At 44.3% G+C, this 22,289-nt stretch overlaps 1 protein-coding gene across 1 annotated transcript in view; it reads left to right on the top strand.

The window, feature by feature from the left end:
- The first annotated feature begins 16,954 nt into the window (after positions 1–16,954).
- SPTLC2 (serine palmitoyltransferase long chain base subunit 2) overlaps positions 16,955–22,289 on the top strand; it is a 99,844-nt gene continuing 94,509 nt past the window's right edge. The window contains exon 1 of the mRNA XM_046647329.1: positions 16,955–17,160. Within this exon, the coding sequence (XP_046503285.1) occupies positions 17,044–17,160 (117 nt within the window). The 5' untranslated portion in view covers positions 16,955–17,043. The remainder of the gene's footprint in view (positions 17,161–22,289) is intronic.

The raw sequence follows: 22,289 nt of genomic DNA, 5'->3' as shown, positions 1-22,289 counted from the left end.
CAGGTATGCATGTTATTAAACTTTGTTTGCTTTTCTCCTGTTATTCTGTCTCATGTCAATTTGATTCTTGACCAGCCAGAAGGACCTAGAGGGTAGAGGAATGGTTCTTCCTTCCCTACCTCCCCATACAGACACAAATTCTCAGAGAGAAGCAGCAATGAAGGTGGAAGAAAGAATAACTGCCTAGAGGTGTGACAGCTTTTCTAGTTCCTGCTTCCTGACCTTTGAGAGCAGCTGTCCTTGGCCTCTTTGATATTCACTATGAATGTGGTGAAAGTCGGTATGAGTTAGGATGTATTTGACTGCAAGTAAGAGAGGACCTAAATAGTAATGGCTTGAACCATTAGGACACGATGTTTTCCTAAGAAGTCTGGAGACAGGTAGAGTTGGGTTGTGTTCAGCTATGCTATCAAGGACCCAGGCTCTTTCCATCTTTTGGCTATGCCACTCAGCATGTCAACTTTTCATTCTGTGCTTATTGCTTCATGGTCTCGATATGGCTACCACGGCTCCAGACATCATGTTTTCACATCATTGCATCAAGTAAGAAGGAAGGGAGCAGATGGGAAAAGGGGCTTAATTTTTGTTAATAAAGAAAAATCTTTCTTTCTCAGAGTCTCCACAGAAGACTTCTTCTTACATCTCATTGGGTAGAACTATGTCGCATATTTACTCTGCCTTCAAGAGAGACTGGAAAAGTGAATACCTAGCAAAGGGAACCAGGATTTCCATGATTAGGTTAGACCAACTATGATTCATGGGGCTGGCAGTACACCTAGTTTTCTGAGATCAAGAGATATCCTTCCTGTATCTGAACAAAATCAGCAAGAAATAAGGGAAGAGGGGAAGGAGGATTTGGTGTTGCTGTAAAACAAACAGTGTCTGCCACACCTTCCCCACATTTCCTGTTCCATTTAAGCTAATTTGATTACACCTGTTACTTGTAATCAAAAGAATCTTAACTAAGACTCCTGTGAAAAGGGAATGCATCCCAATTTCTCGGGTTTACCGAATCACTCTTGGCCTCCTGTCCAAGCTCTTACTCCCCAGGGAGGTGGGGTGGAGACCTGGTTGGTGTGGGATATGTTTCTCCCATGGGGGTGATCTATCAGTGGTCCTGGCTTGGGGGATCTGGTCTCTTTCTTTCTCCCTTTCCACTAGGACCAGTGGGAGATGGCAACGTGGGTACACGTTGCAGACTCCAACTTTCCCACAGGTGGGCTGCCCAAGGTCTAGACGGGAAGTTAGAAGTTGACTCTCACACTCAAGCCACATTCTCCCAGATCCCTTATAACAGTAATAAAGGTGAGGGGCCGACCCGGTGGCACAGCAGTTAAGTTCACGCATTCCACTTCCTGGCAGCCCGGGGTTCGCCGGTTCAGATCCCGGGTGTGGACATGGCACCGCTTGGCAAAAGCCATGCTGTGGTAGGCATCCCACGTATAAAGTAGAGGAAGATGGGCACGGATGTTAGCTCAGGGCCAGTCTTCCTCGGCAAAAAGGGGAGGATAGGCAGTAGTTAGCTCAGGGCTAATCTTCCTCAAAAAAAAAAATAATAAAGGTGACATTTTGTCAGGTGACATTTTTGCCAGCTACATAATTTGTGGACCCAGTACAAAATGAAAATTGCTAAGAATTTTAAGACAAGGGTGGCAGAGCATTAAACCACGTGTAGTTGAACCCCTGTGCAACCCCAAGCCCATGAATTCAACCCTGCACTTTGGTTCTACATCTGCTGACACTTTTGTCTTATTTCTCAGTTGGTTCAGAACTTTGATGAGGATAAGGGTATTATTTACTGGGCCCCTTTGAACCCCAACAGCACCTAATGTGAATTTTCAGAAGCTATCCTCTCCCTCGCTTCCCCACCCTGCCCAATGCCCTCATGCACACGCATATTACAGTTCTCTTAGTCATGTCAAAATAGCTTAGTTTCACCCCTATATTTTGAATATAATATATAAGCTTCATCATCAAAATTATAGAAATGAATAGGCAGAATATTGGCTTCAGTGTATACAGACTTGGGTTCTGATTTTCCCTCCACTGTTCTCTAGCTTATGGATTTGAGTCAGTTACTGATCCTCTAGGAGACCCAGTTTATTTGCAAAGTGGGGCCAATGATAATGTCTGTTAGGTTCTTGACACACTATACAAAGTGACTAGTTTTTGAAAGACTGTATATAGTCATATCTGTTCATCCATTCCTTCCTTCCTTCCTCTCTCCCCTCCTTGCTCCCTCCCTCCCCTCCTCCCTTCCTTCCTCCCTTCCTTTTATTCCGTTGTCACCACGTGCTCCATGGACCAGGCACTGAGGTAGGTGTTGGCATTACGGAGTTTATAAAACACAGTCCCTTCCCCATCAAGGACGGGGACATTATCCCTGTGAGAGTTTTTATTCTTTAAATATGGTGTCTCAGGTTTTGTTTTTAACAGCTTTACTGGATGTAATTTATATATCTTAAACTTCAACACCTATAGTATGCAACGCAGTGGTTTTTAGTATATTTACAGAATTGCCCAACCATCACCATAATTTAATTTTAGAACATTTTCATGGTCCCACAAAGAAACCTTGTACCCATTGGCAGTCATTCCCAATCCCACCTCCCTCCCTTTATTCTCCCCACACACACCCCACCCCACCCAGCCCAAGGCAATCACTAATTTATTTTCCATCTCTGATTTGCCTGTTCTGGACTGCATGTAGTCCTTTGTGTCTGGCTTCTTTCACTCAGCATATCATTTTCAAGGTTCATGCATGTTGTAGCTTGTATCAGTACCTCATTCCTTTTTATTGCTGGACAATATTCCATTGTGTGGATTATCAATTCATCAGTTGATGTGCATTTGAGTTGTTTCTACATTTTAGATATTATAAATGATGCTCCCACAAACATTTGTATGTAAGTTTTTGTGTTGACATGTTTTCATTTCTCCTGGGTAGTACCTAGGAGTGCAATTGCAGGGTCACGTGCTAACTCTGTTTAACATTTCGAGGACCTATCAAACTGTTTTTTTTTTTTTTAAAGGGTTAAGCATTTTATCTTTTATTTTTTACCACAGCAAATTTTTTTTTTAAAAGATTTTATTATTTCCTTTTTCTCCCCAAAGCCCCCCGGTACATAGTTGTATATTCTTCGTTGTGGATTCTTCTAGTTGTGGTATGTGGGACGCTGCCTCAGCGTGGTTTGATGAGCAGTGCCATGTCCGCGCCCAGGATTCGAACCAATGAAACACTGGGCCGCCTGCAGCGGAGCGCACGAACTTAACCACTCGGCCACGGGGCCAGTCCCCCTATCAAACTGTTTTACAAAGCTGCTGCACCATTTTACATTCCCGCCAGCAATGTATGAGGGTTCCAATTCCTCCACATCCCCACTAACATCTGTTGCAGTCTGACTTTTAATTTCAGCTAACCTACTAGGTATGAAGTGCTGTCTCATTGTGGGTTTTTTTTTCCTCCCCAAAGCCCCAGTACATAGTTGTATATTCTAGTTGTAAATCCTTCTAGTTCTTTTATAGGAGGCACCATCACAGCATGGCTACTGACAGACAGGTGGTATGGTTCCACACGCTGGAACTGACCCCCTGCTGCTGAAGTAGAGCGTGCTAAACGAACTTTTAACTACTAGGCCATCAGGACTGGCTCCCCACTGTGGTTTTGATTTACATTTCCCAAATGACTAATGATGCTGAGCATGTTTTTGTTTGCTTATTAGCCTTTTGCATTTCTTCTTTGGAGAAATATCTATTCAAATCCTTTGCCCCTTTTTAAAGTTGGGTTATTTGTCCTTTTATTATTAAATTATAAGAATTCATTATATAGTCTGGATACAGTCTGTTATCAGATATATGATTCACAAACATTTTTTGCCATTCTGTGGGCTGTCTTTCACTTTTTTAAGTGGTCCTTTGAAGTGGTGTTCTTTGAAGAACCAAAGTTCTTAATTTTGATAAAATCCAATCTATCTATTTTGTTTTGGTTATTTATGCTTTTGGTGTCATATCAAAATCGTTGCCTAATCCATGATCATACAGATTTATAGCTGTGTTTTCTTCTAAAGATTTTATAGTTTTAGCTCTTACATTTGGGTCTTTGATCCATTTTGACTTAATTTTTGTATATGGTGTGAGGTAGGGGTCTAACTTCATTCTTTTGCATGTGGATATCTAGTTGTACCAGCACCATTTGTTGAACAGACCATTCTTTCCCTCCTTGAATTGTCTTGGCTCTCTTTTTTTTTTTTCTAAAGATTGGCCCTGAGCTAACATCTTCTGCCAATCTTCCTCTTTTTCTTCTTCTTCTTCTCCCCAAAGCCCCCCAGCACATAGCTGCATATTCTAGGTGTAGGTCTTTCTAGTTCTGCTATATGGGACACCACCTCAGCATGGCTTGACGAGCAGTGCTAGGTCCATGCCCAGCATCTGAACTGGCAAAACCCTGGGCCACCAAAGCAGAGCACATGAACTTAACCACTCGACCACAGGACCAGCCCCTGGGCACTTGTTGAAAATCAATTCATCATAAGTATTAGGGTTTATTTCTGGATTCTAAATTCTATCCCATTGATTTATATGCCTATCCTTATGCTAGCCTATTGTCTTGATTACTGTAGCTGTACAGTAAGTGTTGAAATCAGGAAACGTGAATCTGCTGACTTGTTCTTTATCAAGATTGTTTTAACTATTCTACAGGTCCCTTGTGGTTCCATATGAATTTTAGGATCAGCTTGTCAACATCTCCAAAACAGCCTGCTGAGATTTGGATAGATATTACACTGAATCTATAGATCAATTTGGGAAGCATCGCCATTGTAATGATATTGAGTCTTTCAACCCCTCACCATGGGATATCATTCCATTATTTAGATCATAATTTTCTTCAACAATATTTTGTAGTTTTCAGTGTATATATCTTGCATTTATTTTAAAATCTTCCCAAGTATTTTAGACTTTTTTGATGCTATCATTAGTAGAATTGTTTTCTTAATTTAATTTTCAGAATATTTATTGCTAGGATATAGAAATACAATTGATTTTTGTATATTAATCTTGTATCCTGCAACCTATTTAACTTGTTTGTTAGTTCTAATCATATGTTAGTGGATTCTTGGGATTTTCTATGTATAAGATTGTGTCATCTGCAAATAGAGATTATTTTACTTCTTCCTTCCTAATCTGGATGCCTTTTATTTCATTTTATTGCTTAACTGCCCTGGCTAGAAGTTCCACTACAGAGTTGAATAGAAGGAGTGAAAGTGGACATTCTTGTCTCGTTCCTGATCTGAGAAAAAAAGAAGTCAGTCTTCCACCATTTAGAATAATGTTAGTGATATGAGCTGTAGGTTTTTTGTAAGTGCCCTTTATCAGTTCTTTTCTATGTATCAACATGAAATAACCAATACCATTCTATAGATAAGAGAAATAGGTGAGTTTACTTGAGTCAAAGTGAGGATTATAACCAGGGAAGGCCTTAGAAAGCATTCCAGAGAAGCATGGTTTCAGTACAGTCTTATATCCTTTTAGAACAAAGAACATACACTAAACACACCCAGGATACATTTTCATCAAAGTTTCAAAAAGGTATTTAGTTTCAAATTAGCAGGCAACATGACACTGATGTCTGGAAAGGGACTAATCCAGGTGTTACCAACAGGGCATAGGAGGGGAAGAATGTATTCTTCTCTCAAGAGAGTCCATTCTTTACTTTAATGGTTAAGCAGATGTACAATGTATGTTTGATAGGCCATGAGTCAGGCTTGTTAGTTCAAGCAGAATCAGTTTTGAACGCAAATAGTTACCCCATATAGCTCAACATGTGAGAATCTCTTGTCATATGCCTAGTTTGTTATTCCAGTTCTATTCCTAGTCCTTTTATCGTGAAAGCGTTAGATTTTGTCAAATGTTTTTTCTTGCATTATTAAAATGACCATGTGGCTTTTGTCCTTTATTCTATTAATATGGTGTATTAAGTTAATTTCTTTGGATGTTAAAGCAACCTTGCAGTCCGATTCTGTCATCAGGTTTTTAATTATTATAATTATAAATAGACTCATCATTTTTTCTAATTGTATTCATTTTATTTTATTTATTTATTTATTTTGAGGAAGATTAGCCCTGAGCTAACATCTGCCACCAATCCACCTCCTTTTGCTTGAGGAGGATTGGCCCTGAGCTAACATCGGTGCCCATCTTCCTCTGCTTTATATGTAGGACGCCTGCCACAGCATGGCTTGATAAGTGGGGCGTAGGTCAGCTCCTGGGATCTGAACTAGCAAACCCCAGGCCACTGAAGCAGAGTGTGCGAACTTAACCACTGCACCACTGGGCCAGCCCCAGACTCATTATTTTTAAAACTGAAATGTGGGAAGGCGTTGAATCATCCACAACCTGAACACAGAATTCTTGGGTCTGATTCTTTGGGATACAAACGCTTGAAAAGAAAAGAGGCATACATAACCCCACAAATTCTTCCATTGTCTTGAATAATAGCTCGGGATTTCTGTTGAGATGTCTGACTAACCTCTTTACTAAAGGGTTGCTTGGCTATACCCCTTGTGTTCTCTCCCAAACGTGTTTTCTCATTCTTTGCACATGCATTGGCTAAGAATTTTCCAAATCTTTAAGTTCTACTTCCTTTTTGATGAACAATTCTATCCTTTTTTTTTTTTTTTGAGGAAGATTAGCCCTGAGCTAACTACTGCCAATCCTCCTCTTTTTTCTGAAGAAGACTGGCCCTGACTAACATCCACACCCATCTTCCTCTACTTTATATCTGGGACGCCTACCACAGCATGGCTTGACGAGTTGTGCCGTGTCCGCACCTGGGATCTGAACCAGCAAACCCCGGGCCATGTGAACTTAACCACTGGGCAACCGGGCTGGCCCCTGAACAATTCTATCTTTCTTTCTTTCTTTATTTATTGCTGAGGAAGAGTCACCCTGAGCTGACATCTGTTGCCAATCTTTCTCTCTCTCTTTCTTTTTTGCTTGAGGAAGATTAGCCCTGAGCTAACATCTATGCCAGTCTTCCTCTATATTGCATGTGGGATGCCTCAACAGCATGCCTGAGAAGTGGTGTAGGCCTACGCCCGGGATCGGAGCACGTGAACCCAACCACTGGGCCATGGGGCCGGCTCTGACAATTCCATCTTTGAATCATTTCTTTCCTAAGGCGTTTTACTATAAGCACTCAAGAAGAACCAGGCCACTCTTTCAATTCTTTGCTTAGATACTTCCTCAGCTAAATATCTAATTTCATCACTCACAAATTTTACCTTCCACAAAACACTAGGACGTGAACACAATGCAGTCAAGTTCTTTGCCGCTTTATAACAGGGATGGTCTTTCCTCTGTTGTCGAATAGTATGTTCCTCATTTCTGCCTGAGAACTCATCAGAATGGCTGATACTTCTACCGACATCCTATTCAGGATTACTTAGGTATTCTTTTTTTTTTCCCCTCCCCCAAAGATTGGCACCTGAACTAACAACTGTTGCAGTCTTTTTTTCCCCTTTCTTCTTCTCCTCCCCAAAGCCTCCCCAGTACATAGTTGTATTTTCTGTGTATAACCAGTTGTATATATTCTATGTATAACTGGAGTGTCTCTGGTTGTGCTATGTGGGATGCCACCTCAGCATGGCCTGATGAGTGGTGCCATGTCCCTGCCCGGGATCCCAACTGGCGAAAACCTGGGCCACTGAAGTGGAGCGCACAAACTTAACCACTCGGCCACGGGACTGGCCCCCACTTCCACATTTTAGATATTTGTTACAGCAGCACTCCACTTCTTGGTACCAATTTTCTGTCTCAGTCCATTCAGGCTGCTATAACAAAGTACCGTAAACTGAGTGGCTTATTAAACAACAGAAATTTATTTCTCACAGTTCTGGAGGCTGGGAAGTCCAAGATCAAGGCACTGGTAGATTTGGTGTCTGGTGAGAACAAGTCTTTTCACTGTAACCTCGTATAACCAGGGATTTCCTTGAGGTCTCTTTTATAAGGACACTAATCCCCTTCATGAAGGCTCCACCCTCATGACCTAATCACCTCCCAAAGGCCCCGCTTCCTAATACCTTGCCAGTTAGTACTGTTACTGCACAAAATTGGAGATCACTTGCCTGATGCCCATAAACAAGCCAATCAATTATGGCACCAGCCTTTGGGAAAAGAGATCAGCTTTATGCTGCGAGATCCATCTGCAGGGAGAATGGGGGTCAGGGCGTGTGCCCTCAGATCTGTCTCCCTGATTCAGGATTTGGGGTGAAATTTAAGAGGTTAGGGAGAACAGGCCAGCACGTGGAAATGCAGGTTTTGATTTGTGGGCTTCAAACATTTGTGGTAAGCTTTTAAACGTTTGTGACAGTGTTCTAAACATTTATGATGAGGTCCTAAACATTTTTGATGAGGTGGGGAAGGAATTTTAACACCAGACCCTCCTGAATGAGGGACCCCTTGCTTCTGATAAGAGTCCTATTTTCAAGTTTTGGTCATGTCCTGGCCCTTGGGTTCCATGGGAAGGAGGATCTTTGGCTCCGCAGTCATTTCAGGTCAAGATTTTTTCTTTTGCACATGCTCTGGCTCTGTGACTTGGCAGATTTTCTGAGACCATTCTTAATCACTCTGTTGATAAGAGATGGGGTAAGTTGAACTGGTCCTGGAGGGCCCATGGTTACAGGATTTCAACATACGAATTTTGTGGGGACACAAACATTTAGTCTATGGCACTCTATTCTTCCATTTATATAAAAACTCTAGATAATGTAGACTAGTCTATTAACAGAACGTCCAGGGATGGGGGAGGCGGGGGAAGGAGGGAGGTATTCTAAAAGGACACTGGAAATCTTTTGAGGCTGATCAACATATTCATTATTTTGATTGTGCAGATGATTTCACGTGTGTATATATGTCAAAACTTATCAAATCTTACACTTAAATATATGCAGTTTACTTGATGTCGATTATACCTCAATAATATCGTAAAGAAAGATTCTGCTGAAGGATTGTAATAGTTAAGGTGCTTTAAGCTCCAGTTAAAAATAAAATTTCAGGGGCTGGCTCCGTGGCCGAGTGGTTGAGTTCGCGCGCTCTGCTGCGGCGACCTAGGGTTCGGATCCTGGGCGCGGACATGGCACCGCTCATCAGGCCACGTTGAGGTGGCGTCCCATATCCCACAACTAGAAGGACCTGCAGCTAAGGTATACAACTGTGTACAGGGGGGGTTTGGGGAAATAAAGCAGAAAAAAAAAAAAAGATTGGCAACACTTGTTAGCCCAGGTGCCAATCTTTAAAAAAAAATTAATTAATTAAATAAAATAAATTAAAATTTCAACTGGCATAAACAAAGAAAATTTCTTGACTCAGTACAACTGAAATGTCTAGAGTAGGCTTCAGGCATGGTTGGATCAGAGCACCACCCACATATGTCTGTGAGCCACTCTGCTCACTTCCTGATGTTGGCTTCATCCTTACTTGGGTTTTCCTTGTGGGAGCCAAATGACCACAGCAGTTTGTAGGCTTCACATTCACACAGCACATCTTCCAGGAGAACAGATAGGTTTCCTCCCCCAAACCATTGAACCAATATCTCCGGTCTTACCATGATTGAATCAACTAAGTTTGTGTACCAATCACCGTGGCAAAGGCCTGGGCAATAGTTAATCCAACTCTAAATATATAAAGTGAAATGGATGCTGGAGAAGCAAGCAGTTGAAATGTGACATATAGACTGGCAGACGGGTATGGGATAGTCAGCATGGGGAAAGGCAGGTTTGCAGCGAAATAGAAAGTGACTCTAAAGTTGTCATTTATGCTTTAAAAGGTGTTATCAATATAAAACAGAAGCGTACTGTATTTTGAAATGTGAGAGTGTCAGGATCTTAAAATAGGTACAAGAAAGTTTCTTTTCCCTGTCAACTGTTTGGGCACCTCAGTTGCATCCCCACCGCCTGTTCTCATTCCTGTGCTTTTCGGGATATCTGCTGGGAGAACCTGTCATGTGACTTTGCAGATACCCTGGGAGCATAAACAACAAAACAGCACTCTTCTGGATACAGGTTAAACTGGCTCTCCCAGACATCAGGCACCAGAAATTATTGGTTTTGGGGGTGGTATAAGATAGGAAAAAATGTGAGACAAAATTAGGAAATATTGAGGGTAGGAAGAAGAGCCCCAAAAGACCATTTTTAAAAATTATTTATTTATTTTTATTTTTATTTCTTTGAGGAAGATTAGCCCTGAGCTAACATCTGCCCCCAATCCTCCTCTTCTTTTGCTGAGGAAGATTGGCCCTGAGCTAACATCTGTGCCCATCTTCCTCTACTTTTTATGTGGGACACTGCCTCAGCATGGCTTGCCAAGCAGTGCATAGGTCCACACTCAGGATCCGAACCAGCGAATCCCGGGCCACCGAAGCAGAGTGTGCAAACTTAACTGCTGTGCCACCGGGCTGGCCCTCACAAAAGACCATTTTAAAGGAAGTTATTTTGTCCAAGAATATGTAGGATTGCCAAGTAAATTTAAAGAGATGAGGAGCAGCCAAATCTTTGAAGGGTTCTGGTACGTAGTGGACAAGAAATGGCAGCCTCATCTTAAACCTATTCTGTTTAAATATGCAAGTCCCATCACTCCATAAAATGCATATACCACATTGCCTAGAAATAAACGAAACTTCTTTTTTGGGGGGAGAGGAAGATAGGCCCTGAGCTAACATCTGTTGCCAATCTTCCTCTTTTTTCCCCTCCCCAAAACCCCAGTACATAGTTGTATGTTCTAGTTGTAAGTCCCTGTGGTTCTTCGATGTGGGATGCCGCCACAGCATGGCTTGTAACCACTACGCCATAGGGCCGGACCCTGAACCTTCTTTTTTATGTCATTTTTCTTTTAACTGCTTTTGGGTTTTTTTTTTATTGAGGTATACTTTCCATGTAGTATGATTCAATTTATGGCATTTAAAATTGACAATACAGGGGCCGGCCTGGTGGTGTAGTGGTTGGGTTTGTGCGTTCCATTTCAGCAGCCTAGGGTTTGCCGGTTGGTGAATCTTCCTCACCAAAAATAAATAAATAAATAAATAAAACTAGCCTTTCTTATAACATGTTCCGAAAATGTTGAGAATCTCCTAGGCATTCGTACCTCTTGGTTCTTGTTGTCATCATCACATTCTACATGAGTAGTATAATAAACATCTGTTGTGCTGCCCAGCATCCCTTTTTCTGGAGACAGCACTCAACCTCCATTTGCGAAACCACTGGTCTCCCATTCTCAGAACCTGTGGCTCAGAATCTGAGGAGTGGGCCGGCATAAGATTCAGGCCTGGCCAATCAATTCAACATCTGCCTGAGGCATGTGACCCAAGCTGGGCCAATGGGAGCTTAGCTAGGACTGTCACTGAGACACCAGAAAAAAAGAGGCACTCTCTCACAGCTGAGGTTTTAAAGCTGGTTGAATGCAAAGCCTTGAGCCATCTTTACCATCACATGCTGCCCCCCTGTCTGGGAATGAAGCCAACTCAGAAGGTCACCGAACCAAGGATGGAGACGGATCCCTGATGACATCATTTGGGCACCTGGATCCAGTCAGATCCACCCCTAGTCTTTCTGGTTATTTGAGCAAAGAAATCTCCTCTATGCTTAATCCAATTTGAATTCAGTTTCAAAACTTTCAACTCATCAAGTCTTGACTAATATCACCATCATCACTGTAATCCTTATCTGCAACACCACCCCTTCTCCTCCTTTCTGGAGCCAGAAGCAAAAGTCCACTTCCTGAAGCAGAGCCCCAGATGATTGCAACAATCAGCCGGGCGAGTACCCACAGGAAGTCCAGGGTGGCAGTGTGGGGTGTGGCAGTTGAGTGGGAGGTTCCAAGGTGATTCTAGGTCAAAGGAAACACAGGAGCAGAGACCTACCCTGGAGAAACAGCCTCTGGCTGCCTATTCCAGGAGCTCTTATCTCCAAGTTCCACTACAAATGCCTCTTCAGGCACAGAGTAAAATCACTCAACTGGATGCTCAGCAGGTACCCTGAGCGAGTCAGGAAGCATCGTTCCTCTTAAAGCTTCGTATGTGCATGCAATCATTTCTTTCAACAGCTCAGGCCTCGCAATAATTATGCAATTCTAAATTCTTGTCCCACAGCCTAAAGTTTTGTGGATGCAAATGTTGCCACTGAAAATGGTCCAAAAACATTATCCAAGATTTTCCAGCAAAAGGAAGACCAGAAACCCAGGGAGAGAAGTAGACTGTTTCATTCACTGTATTAGATTAGGAGTAATTAAAAGGGACACAGCAGACCCATTTCTTAAAAGTAAAGACTTCATGCTCTACAAGAGCAAAGACGATGTTTCTTTCTGCTTATCATTGTATTCATGGTACCTAACATGATGCCCAGAAAATAAATTTGTTGAATGATTGGCCAAAGAGATAAATGAATGAACAAAGCACGAAAGGTTTGGAAAGCGAAGACCAAAGGATGCTCCCAGAATCAGGATCAGATAATCGCTCTGAGTTTTCTACCCTGGTTTTTGTACCAAAGCAGACTGCCTCTGGAGGGCCCTTTCTACCTTATGATTCTCCTGCCATCTTAACTGACATTGTGAACATTGGTCATTTTTGCCTGCCCAGTGTCCATTTCCTTATTCTATGAGGTTCCCAATTTTCTTTTGGGAAAATCCTTTCTTCATTTCGTGTCCTCCTTTTGGGAGAGTGAATCCTGGTAAGCAATCCCCCTCCCCCATGAAACGTGAAGGACCCTCACCCTTCTTTTGTTTGCCAACCCCCCACCAACACACACACACCCCGCCGCCCCCCACCGCCCTGTATGGACCAATGTGACCTAAACTCAGCCAACTAGATGCTCTCTCCCAGGACTCTAACTCTTGAGCAAGTGACTCCAGGATGGAAAGGCTGGTTGGAACTAACTTATTTTGGTGGTGGTCTGCTCACCAGTGTCTGCCACAAACCCCTGCTGAAGTCCTTCATGCCTATCCCTCCCTAGCTCCCTTGGGCTCCTGACTTTTTCTAAGCCGGGTCCCCCAGCCTTCAGCCAGCTCTCTGAGCTGCTAATAACCTTACAGTGAATTCCCTTCTGTGTAAGTCAGCCAGTGTTAACTTGCTCTGCATGCAATCCAGACCCCTACCTGATAGTGCCGGCTGGCGGCTCCTCCAGCTAAATAGCCTGGCTTCTCTCACTTCATTTCTCTTCCTGAGCTGCGGTCTTGCATTGTCCTTTTAATACTGTTCTGCGAGAAGCCTTCTCATTTAACACTCATTCCAAGCGAACGTTATTTGCCCTTTTCATTCCCGTTCCTTGTAGTGAACAATGATAGGGTTGTTTCTTCCCTCTCTTCAGTGAATCCTCCTTCTCTGTAACTGACTCCTCACCTCCAGCAGCTTAACCTTGGCTTTGGCCATCACTGAGTGGTCAAGCATTAGACGTCGCACACTAAGCGGGGCCAATCAGATTTCTCCTTCCTGGGAGTTTATAAGTTTGACCTAGGGAATGTGAAAGTTGTAGGTTGCTGAAAGCTAACCTCGGAAGTGGGTTGGAGCTAGGAGGAAGGTCTGTAAGTTTCTGTTGCTGAGGTTTGGGATTTTTTCCCTGGGTCCCAACATTTACCTATCTTGAGGAGAGTTCCAATAAATTTACCTTTCTTGATTAAGTTTTCTAAGATTGGCTTATGTTACCTGCAACCAAAAGAATCTTAACACAGTCTCTATGATAGAAAGCTTCTTGGAGGCAGGGCCAGAATTTCATTCATTCATCCATTTATTCATTCATCAAACATTTATCATGCACTGCTATGTGCCAGGCACTGTGCTAGGTGCTGGGAACCCAAATTTGTATTAGACAATCTGTCTAATTGGACAACTCTGTCTAATTGGGGTATAAATGTATTCAATGAGGGCCAGCCCAGTGGTGTAGTGGTTAAGTTCTCACACTCTGCTTCAGCAGCCCAGGGATCACAGGTTTGGATCCCCAGCATGGACCTACACACCACTCATCAAGCCATGCTGAGGTGGTATCCCACATACAAAACATAGAGGAAGATTGGCACAGACATTAGCTTGGGGACAATCTTCCTCAAGCAAAAAGAGGAAGATTGGCAATAGATGTTAGCTCAGGGTCAATCTTCCTCACCACACGCACACACACAAAAGTATTCAATCATTCAACAGATAATTCATTTATTCAATTAATAATTGCCAGCACTTATTGAATATTATGTGACAGGTCCTGGTATGCTTTTCTTATTTAATTCTCACAACAACTCTGTGAAGTATGTCCCATTTTACAGAAGAAGGAACTGAGTTAGAGAGGTTAGGCAGCTTCGCCAAAGTCACAAGGCTTCTAAGTGCTGGAGCTGGGTCTCTAATCTTGTCTGACTACAGAACTCTTGCTTCTAACCACTGTGTAACCCCTCTCTCAAAATAAAGAATCCCAAAGCAATGGGACACATGCTTACACAGGTGTGTATAAAGTTCACAGAGAAACGAACAACTAATTTTGTGGGGAGGTTGGAGTTCAAGGAAGGTTTCACAACTTAAGTGGTTTGGGCCATCCTGAAGGAAGAGAAGAGTTGTAATCCTGGCGCTTAGCACAGAACTTTGCATATGAGTTCAGTAAAATGATGATGAGGTGGCTTATACATCTGAGAGGAGCTGTTTTCATGTTTACAGGGAGCCTGGGGTGTTTCCAACTGCCTTCTGAGGCATCCCTTTTGTGATTTAACAATAGTGTGCAAGGTCATTCTCATGCTATAAAGTATTGTATCATTAATGCTCACAAAAGCCTTGTGAGATAAGGAGAACAGGTATTAACTTGGTAAGATGGATGAGGAAACCAAGACGGTTTCCTCATGATGTTGCATGACTCGTCCAAGACCACATACGGTGAGTAAGTAGCAGAACAAGACAAGGACTTGGTGTCCTGCCCTACAGAGGTCAGGCTCCTTTACTCTTAGCCTCCAGTTCAAGGCTTTGCTCTTTCCAGCCTCTGCGCCTGAGCTTCTGAGGGTTCCCCTCCGGGGAACACCCTCCCCTTCCTTCCCATTTCCAACTCTCCAAATCAGGCTCATCCTTCACGATCAAGCTCATCCCGCATCTTCCTCCCAAACCTTCCCACATTCATGCAGCCCACTATCTAAGCTTCAATTAAATCCCTTAGTCCCGCTTCTAACCAGGTTCCTGCCCTGAAAACTCCCTATCAAGTCTAGACTTGTCACTGTCATCCAGCCTTCCTCATCAGAACTCCTGTTCTCTGATCTCTCCAGCTTTTGGTTGGCCTCATCTTGTCGTTTACTCTGCATGCATACATCTTGTCTTTCACTAGAATGTGAGGCACAAACCATATACTTCTTTTTTAGCTTCATACATCTATCACAAACTTATATTCTTTGGGATCATGGTGTTTGTTGACTCAAAGAGGATATCTGTTCTGCCCACCTGTTAGATTGTTCAGCTCCTAAATCGTGCAAAACTGATACCTTGTCCACTGCCTTTCTAAAGCTCCTCGTGGCAGGGGAAGAATGCTGAGGCTCTCTCACAGGTGCATTCAGCAATTAATAATAACCAACACTTAATAATCTTTACTAATTGCTAGGTCCTGTACGAAATACACTACACGTATTAACTCATTAAATGCTCAGGATGACTATTATTATCCCCTCTGAACAGATGAAGACATATAGAGGTCACTCAGCTAGAAGGTGCTGCAGCCAGAATTCAAACCCAGACTGAGTCCAGAGTCCATACTCTTAACCATGACACTAAATTCTTTACTGGTAACCAAGTCTCTTTTATAATGTAGATCCATTTCCTTTCTTTCTAACCCCTATGGGAAGACAGAACTAAATGGGTGAGATAACAGTATTTATTATGCTCCTAGTATGGGCCAGGTATTATGATAGGTGCAAAAATAGTTTATTAATATAATTCTTGCAATGAGTCTATGAAGCAGAAAGTATTAACTCCATTTAAAGAATTTGGCTCCAGAGGTGATTAAATACTCAAGGTTTAGCTTCCAGTTATCGGCAGTTGGAAGGAGAGCAGGTTTCCTGACTTTGACGGAAGCATTCTTTAAAGGAAATTGCACAGAACACCCTGACGGGGAAACACACGAAGGGCAAAGAGACATCTGAATTATTACTTAAGAGTTGTAGGGGCCGGCCTGGTGCAGCGGTTAAGTTCTGCACTCTGCTTCCTTGGCTGGTTTGGTTCCTGGAATCGGGCCTACTCCACTCATGGGAGGCCACGCTGCAGGAACGACTCCCAGGCAAAACAGAGGAAGACCGGCACAGATGTTAGCTCAAGGCAACCTTCTTCAGTGAAAAAAAAAAAAAAGAAATGTATTAATGTACGGTACATATTGAAGAATGGTAAGAGAATGTCAAAAAGGCTATTCTATCGACACCCACAGGGAAATTAGCTTATCAAATAAAGAGTCTTGTCTTGGGCTGGCATTCAAACCCGAGAACCTCCCCGGAGGCAAAGGCAGAGAGGGCGCCACTTGCCCGAACGACCCGGGTCTCCCGCTCTGGAGACTCGGGCTCAGCCCGCTTTCCGTCCTCACTCTCTAATTGGCTACTTCTTCCTGGGCCCCGCGCCAGGGTGGACCAAGTGGCCTAACCCTACCCACGACCCGACTTGGGCCTCCAATTGGGTGTCAGGCCCACGAGTCCCTCCAGAAACCGCCCCCGACCCCGGCGAGCCGCTCTCCTCTCGCCCGTGATTGGCCAGGAGTAGCATGGGGCCCGCCTCCTCCTCCTCTGGATTGGCCAGCGGTCCCCAGCCTCACGGCCCCTCCCCCTCGCCCCCCCCCCCCCCCCAGCCCTGTCTTTCCCGGGCGGCAGGGCGTCTGGCGAGCGGCGTCCAAGGGAGTGGGCCCCGCCCCCTGCGTGACCGCCAGGCCGGGAATCGGCGGCGGCGTGCGGCCATTTCCGGTTTCGGGGAGGTGGGTGGGGTGAGAAGCGGGACTTGGAGCCGCCGCCGCCGCCTGGGCAGCCGCCTGCAGATCCTGCCTCGCGCCTGCGGCCGCCGGGACGATGCGGCCGGGGCCCGGAGGCTGCTGCTGCCGCCGCCCGCTGCGGGCGAACGGCTGCGTGGCGAACGGGGAGGTGCGGAACGGCTACGTGAGGAGCAGCGCCGCCGCCGCCGGCCAGGTACGGTGGGACCGGGCGGCCCGGCGGGACCCCGCGAGCTGGAGCCGGCGGAGGGGGCGGCCGGGCGGGGCGCGGTGTCCGTCGGCGGGGACGGTCGCGGCCCCGGGGCGCGGGCGGCAGGGTCCTGGGGCTGACCCGGCCTGCCCCGAGCCGGGAGGGGCTCCCCCACCGCCCCCCGGAGGGTTGGCTCTGCTCCAGGCTCGGGTACCTTCCTCTACCCGATCCGGCCAGAAGTGCGGGCCGCCCCCCACGGGAGGGGAGTGACTTCTCGGAGCCCGGGGGGACACATTCACAGTCTCTTGGTTCTCTCTCCCCAGCCTCCCTCCTCATGCCCTCGGGGTGGTTGCTTCCTCTTAGAGCCCTGAACCCGTTCAGGGAGAGCCACCCTTGGGGTCCTCCCGAGGCAAAGAAAGTTAGGAGGTGGTCCCAGGTGGAAACACACCTGGTCTCTCCCTACCGCGTACCTACCCCCTCGCCGAGCCAGACCTTGGACCACGGATCTGGCGCTGAATCCCGTCTGGTGCCTCAGAAGCCTTATGCTCTTACGCCGCCCGTGATGAGACCCCCTTCCCGGGCTCAGGTTGAGTGAGGTGGCCCCTTTGACCCCTTGAGCAAGAGTGCTGTCACACAAGGGGATTGTTTAATCTGGTGGTGACTTGTGATGAGTCTCTTTGTTAATTAGCCCAGGCTGAGTCACCACCCGAGTCCTGGCAGTTCTAAAATATTTGGAAAAGTTCTGAATTCAAGACAATAATTATTATCAACCTTTCATTTGTCTGGGTTGACATATTCTGCTGAAATGTGTTTTTGAAGATGAGCTGGTTTAAAAGATGCAAGATCAGTGTTGCTGGAAGAGAGTGGTGTGCTGTTTGCAGTTTACTTTAATGTTTGTTCTACATCTTGTTCAGATGTTGAAAACATTTGTTTGAAAAGTCATCTGTTCCTCTTAGCAGGAGTGTGTTCCAGTTTTTATAGGATGGTGATTTAATTTGGCTTTAATATAAATCCCTGGCAGCCTCTTACAGTAAGAGAGAGGCCTCTTACTGTTTGGTGTGAAACAGAAGATAAAACGTTGTTCCAGGTCATGTTAAACTATTAAGACTATGAGAGTTGGGAGGAAGAAAACTAAGAGATTTGACCTCCCCTGAAGTTGTAAGGCATAAGGCAACATACTAGAACGCAGATTCAAAAGGTTTGTTTTCATTTTTAAAGAAATAATTGTGAGAGAGAGGAAATGGTGAGAATCAGCTCATTGTAAGCTGGGGAAAAAGTTGTTTTCCTAGCAATGTAAATGGCTAATATGACAAAATTGTTGTGGTATAGAATGTAACAGGGACACCTAATGGGGAGGAGTCAGAACATATGTTGGAGGCATATGAGTGGGTTTTGATTTTTTTTTAATTTTTTTTTTCTTTTTCTCCCCAAAGCCCCCCAGTACATAGTTGTGTATTCTTCATTGTGGGTTCTTCTAGTTGTGGCATGTGGGCCGCTGCCTCAGCGTGGTCTGATGAGCAGTGCCATGTCCGCGCCCAGGATTCGAACCAACGAAACACTGTGCCGCCTGCAGCGAAGCGCGCGAATTTAACCACTTGGCCACGGGGCCAGCCCCGAGTGGGTTTTGATTTTTAAGAGAGAAGAGGAAGTCAAGGGTGTTCACACTTAAGAGATGCTTGGTGTCTTAGGTGCTCTTTTCACTTGACATAATGTAGGAGTTCTGTTCTGGTTTAGTAGTAAACCAAATTCCTCCCTCCCACAATCCCTAACCAATTTAGTCTTTGTAGGTAGATTTCTTCAGAGATTGCGGACTAATAAGCTGCAGAAATATCAAATTGATAAGCTGAAATTTAAAAACCTGTATGACTCTCACATCTGGCTGACTTTTTCAGGTAGATTTTAGTGAAAGGTTCCACTCAAGGCACTCTGGTGTCGTTTGGAAGAATGGTCTAGTGGAATGCCCTAAAGAATGTTTAGGGCTGCAGTATCCCTTCTAGAAAACCATTTCCCACAAGTCTTTTGAAAACAAAGGCTTCAGGTATGTAGCTTTCTACACTGATATGAGGAATATTGTCTGTGAGGGTTTTTTTTCTTTCCTTTTTTCTTAAGCAAAAGCAAGATTTTTGGTAACTTCATGACAGCAAGAGTATCTTAGAAATATATATATTTTTTCTTTTTCTTCTTCTCCCCAAAGCCTCACCCCCCAGTAGATAGTTGTATGTTCTGGTTGTGTGTTCTTCTGGCTGTGCCATGTGGGACGCCGCCTCAGCATGGCTTGTTGAGCGGTGCCAGGTCTGTGCTAGGACCTGAATCAGGAAGCCCTGGGCCACCGAAGCAGCGGGCGCTAACTTAAACTGCTCAGCCACGGGGCCGGCCCCTTCAAAGTATTTTCTAAAGTTGTTTTTGCTTTAATTAAAGCTATGTGCCAGTGCTCCAACCCCTATTTATTTGTCCCCAGATTCTGGGGGAAATGTTGCCAATTATGCCATAAAAATAGACATAAGATGTTAAGGCACAGGTGTACGTCATGCTTTTACTAAAATACAAGTTTAGAGTATAACATGGTTTTTAAACCCAAGGTGGAAGTTCATTTCCTCACATATCCCAACATTTGTCTTTTAATGAACAGGAGAGCAGTTAGAAACTTCTAACATTCCTTTACATTCTCAAGAGTCTGTGTTTCTGTGTCTGAGGGAAGGAATGTATATGCTTGCCACCAAGTTGTTAGATTTGGGTTCAGAGTTCCAGTAAACAGATCCTGTGGTAGGAGGGGCCTATGAAGCAATCAGACATTATGGTTTGTTTTTGTTTTCTGGGGTTTTTTTCCCAAGGTTTTTTTTTTTTATTGTGGTAAAATACACATAACATAAAATTTACCACTCTAGCCATGTTTAAGTGTACAATTCAGGGGTATTAAATTCATTCATAATGTCGTGCAATCATCACCACCATCCAGCTCCAGAATTCTTTTCATCTTGTAAAACTGAAACTCTGTACTCATTAAACAGCAATTCCCCATTCTCCCCTCCTCCCATCTCTGGCAACCACCCTCTGCTTTGTGTCTCTGTGAATTTGACTGCTGTGCCTCCTGTAGGTGGAATCTCGCAGTATTTGTCATCTTGTAACTGGCTTATTTTACTTAGCGTAATGTCCTCATGGTTAGTCCGGGTTGGAGCATGTATCCGAATTTCCTTCCTTTTTAAGGCTGAATAATATTGCATTGTCTGTGTGGACCGTATTTTGCTTAGCTCTTCATCTGTCAGAGGACGCTCGGGTTGCTTCTGTGTCTTAGCTGTTGTGAATAATGCTGCTGTGTACACGGGTGTACAAATCTCTTTGAGACTCTGCTTTCGATTCTTTTGGGTATGCGTCCAGAAGTGGAATTGCTGGATCACATGGTAATTCTACATTTAATTTTTTGCGGCACCACCATACTGTTTTCCACAGCAGCTGTACCATTTTACATTCCCATCGACAGTGCACAAGGGTTCCAATTTCTCCATATCCTCACCAACACTTGTTTTTTTCATAGTAGCTGTGAGATAATAGAAAAAAAGTACATATATATGTCTCTGCTGTCTCTCTTCCTGGCACAGAGCTCTTAAAACCTGTGTAATTTCCTAAGTGATAAGAACACTAGGACCATCTTTTGTTCTAGTATTTGAGTTTATATATATCTCTATATTTTTTTTTTTTAAAGATTGGCACCTGAGCTAACATCTGTTGCCAATCTTCTTTTTTTTTTCTTCTTCTTCTCCCCAAAGCCCCCCAGTACATAGTCGTATATTCTAGTTGTAGGTCCCCCTGGTTGTGGTCTGTGGGACGCCGCCTCAGCATGTCTCAACAAGCTGTGCTTTGTCTATGCCCGGGATCCAAACTGGCGAAACCCTGGGCTCCCAAAGCGGAGTGTGCGAACTTAACCACTTGGCCCCATGGCTGGCCCCCTGATATTTGGTCTTTGACTCTGGTTCCTGACACAGAGTTTCTAAATCCCTTGGAATTTCGTGGGTGATAGCAGTGTCTTTTGTTCTAATGAGGTGACCCTTGGTGGGCTCCTGATGGGGGCTGGTCACCAGAAAGACCAAGCCATGATTAGAAGCTTGGAATTCTCAGCCCCGCCCCCCATTCTCCAGGTGGGGAGAGGGGCTGGAAATGGAGTTAATGATTGATCATGCCTACGTGATGAAGCCTCCATAAAAATCCAGAAGTATGGGGTTTGGGTAGCTTCCAGGTTGCTGAACACGTGGAGGTTGCTGGGAGAGTGGTGTGCCCTCTCCCACATACCTTGCCCTACACATCTCTTCCTTCTGAATGTTCTTCTAGATCCTCTATCATGTCCTTTTGTAATAAACTGGTAAACACTGAACAGTTTTCCTGAGTTCTGTGAGCCACTCTAGCAAATTAATCATACTGGCGGAGGGCGTTGTGGGAAACTCCAATTTATAACTGACATGGCAGAAGCACAGGTGACAGCTTAGACTTGCACTTGGCATCTGAAGTTGGAGGTGGAGGGCAGTCTTGTGGCACCGAACCCTTAACCTGTGGGATCTAATGCTATGTCCAGGTACATAGTGTTAGAATTGAGTTAAATTATAGAACACCCAGCCGATGTCACAGTATTGCTTGGTGGTGTTGAACAAACCCCCACATCTGGTGTCAGAAGTGTTGTGTTGTGTGAGTCAAGGAGAAGCATCACAGGAGTATTGGGTTTTTTGCTTGACAGTAGCCATCCTCATGGATGTAGACATTACTGGTTTTAGTGATGACAGTAGACGCAGAGTTTTCACAAGGAAGAGTAGCAGTGAAGCAGTAGCTTTTTCTGCCTGCCGTTCAGAGGCGTGAGAGGAGGATCAGCCTTTATTTGAGGTAAAGGGTGGCAGTCAGTATTAGGGAAACTAAAAGAGTTAGAATTGGGAGCTTTGGCAGAATTAGAGCTGGAAGGAACCTTTAGGGGTTTATGTCATTCAATCCCTTTATCTCTTTGTAGGATTTTATTAAAACTAATCTTGATAGATGATTCTGTCCTACTTTTAAAGACTTCTAGGGGACTTGCAGGAAATTTTCTCAGCAGCGTGTTGCAGTATTCAGTGATTTTAATTACCGAGAGTTTCTTACTGTGGATTTAATGTTTGATT

The sequence above is a fragment of the Equus quagga genome, chromosome 20, assembly GCF_021613505.1.
Source record: "Equus quagga isolate Etosha38 chromosome 20, UCLA_HA_Equagga_1.0, whole genome shotgun sequence".
Taxonomy (NCBI): domain Eukaryota; kingdom Metazoa; phylum Chordata; class Mammalia; order Perissodactyla; family Equidae; genus Equus; species Equus quagga.
Note: the sequence above shows the minus strand (reverse complement) of the source record. Positions and strands in the feature narration are given on the sequence as shown.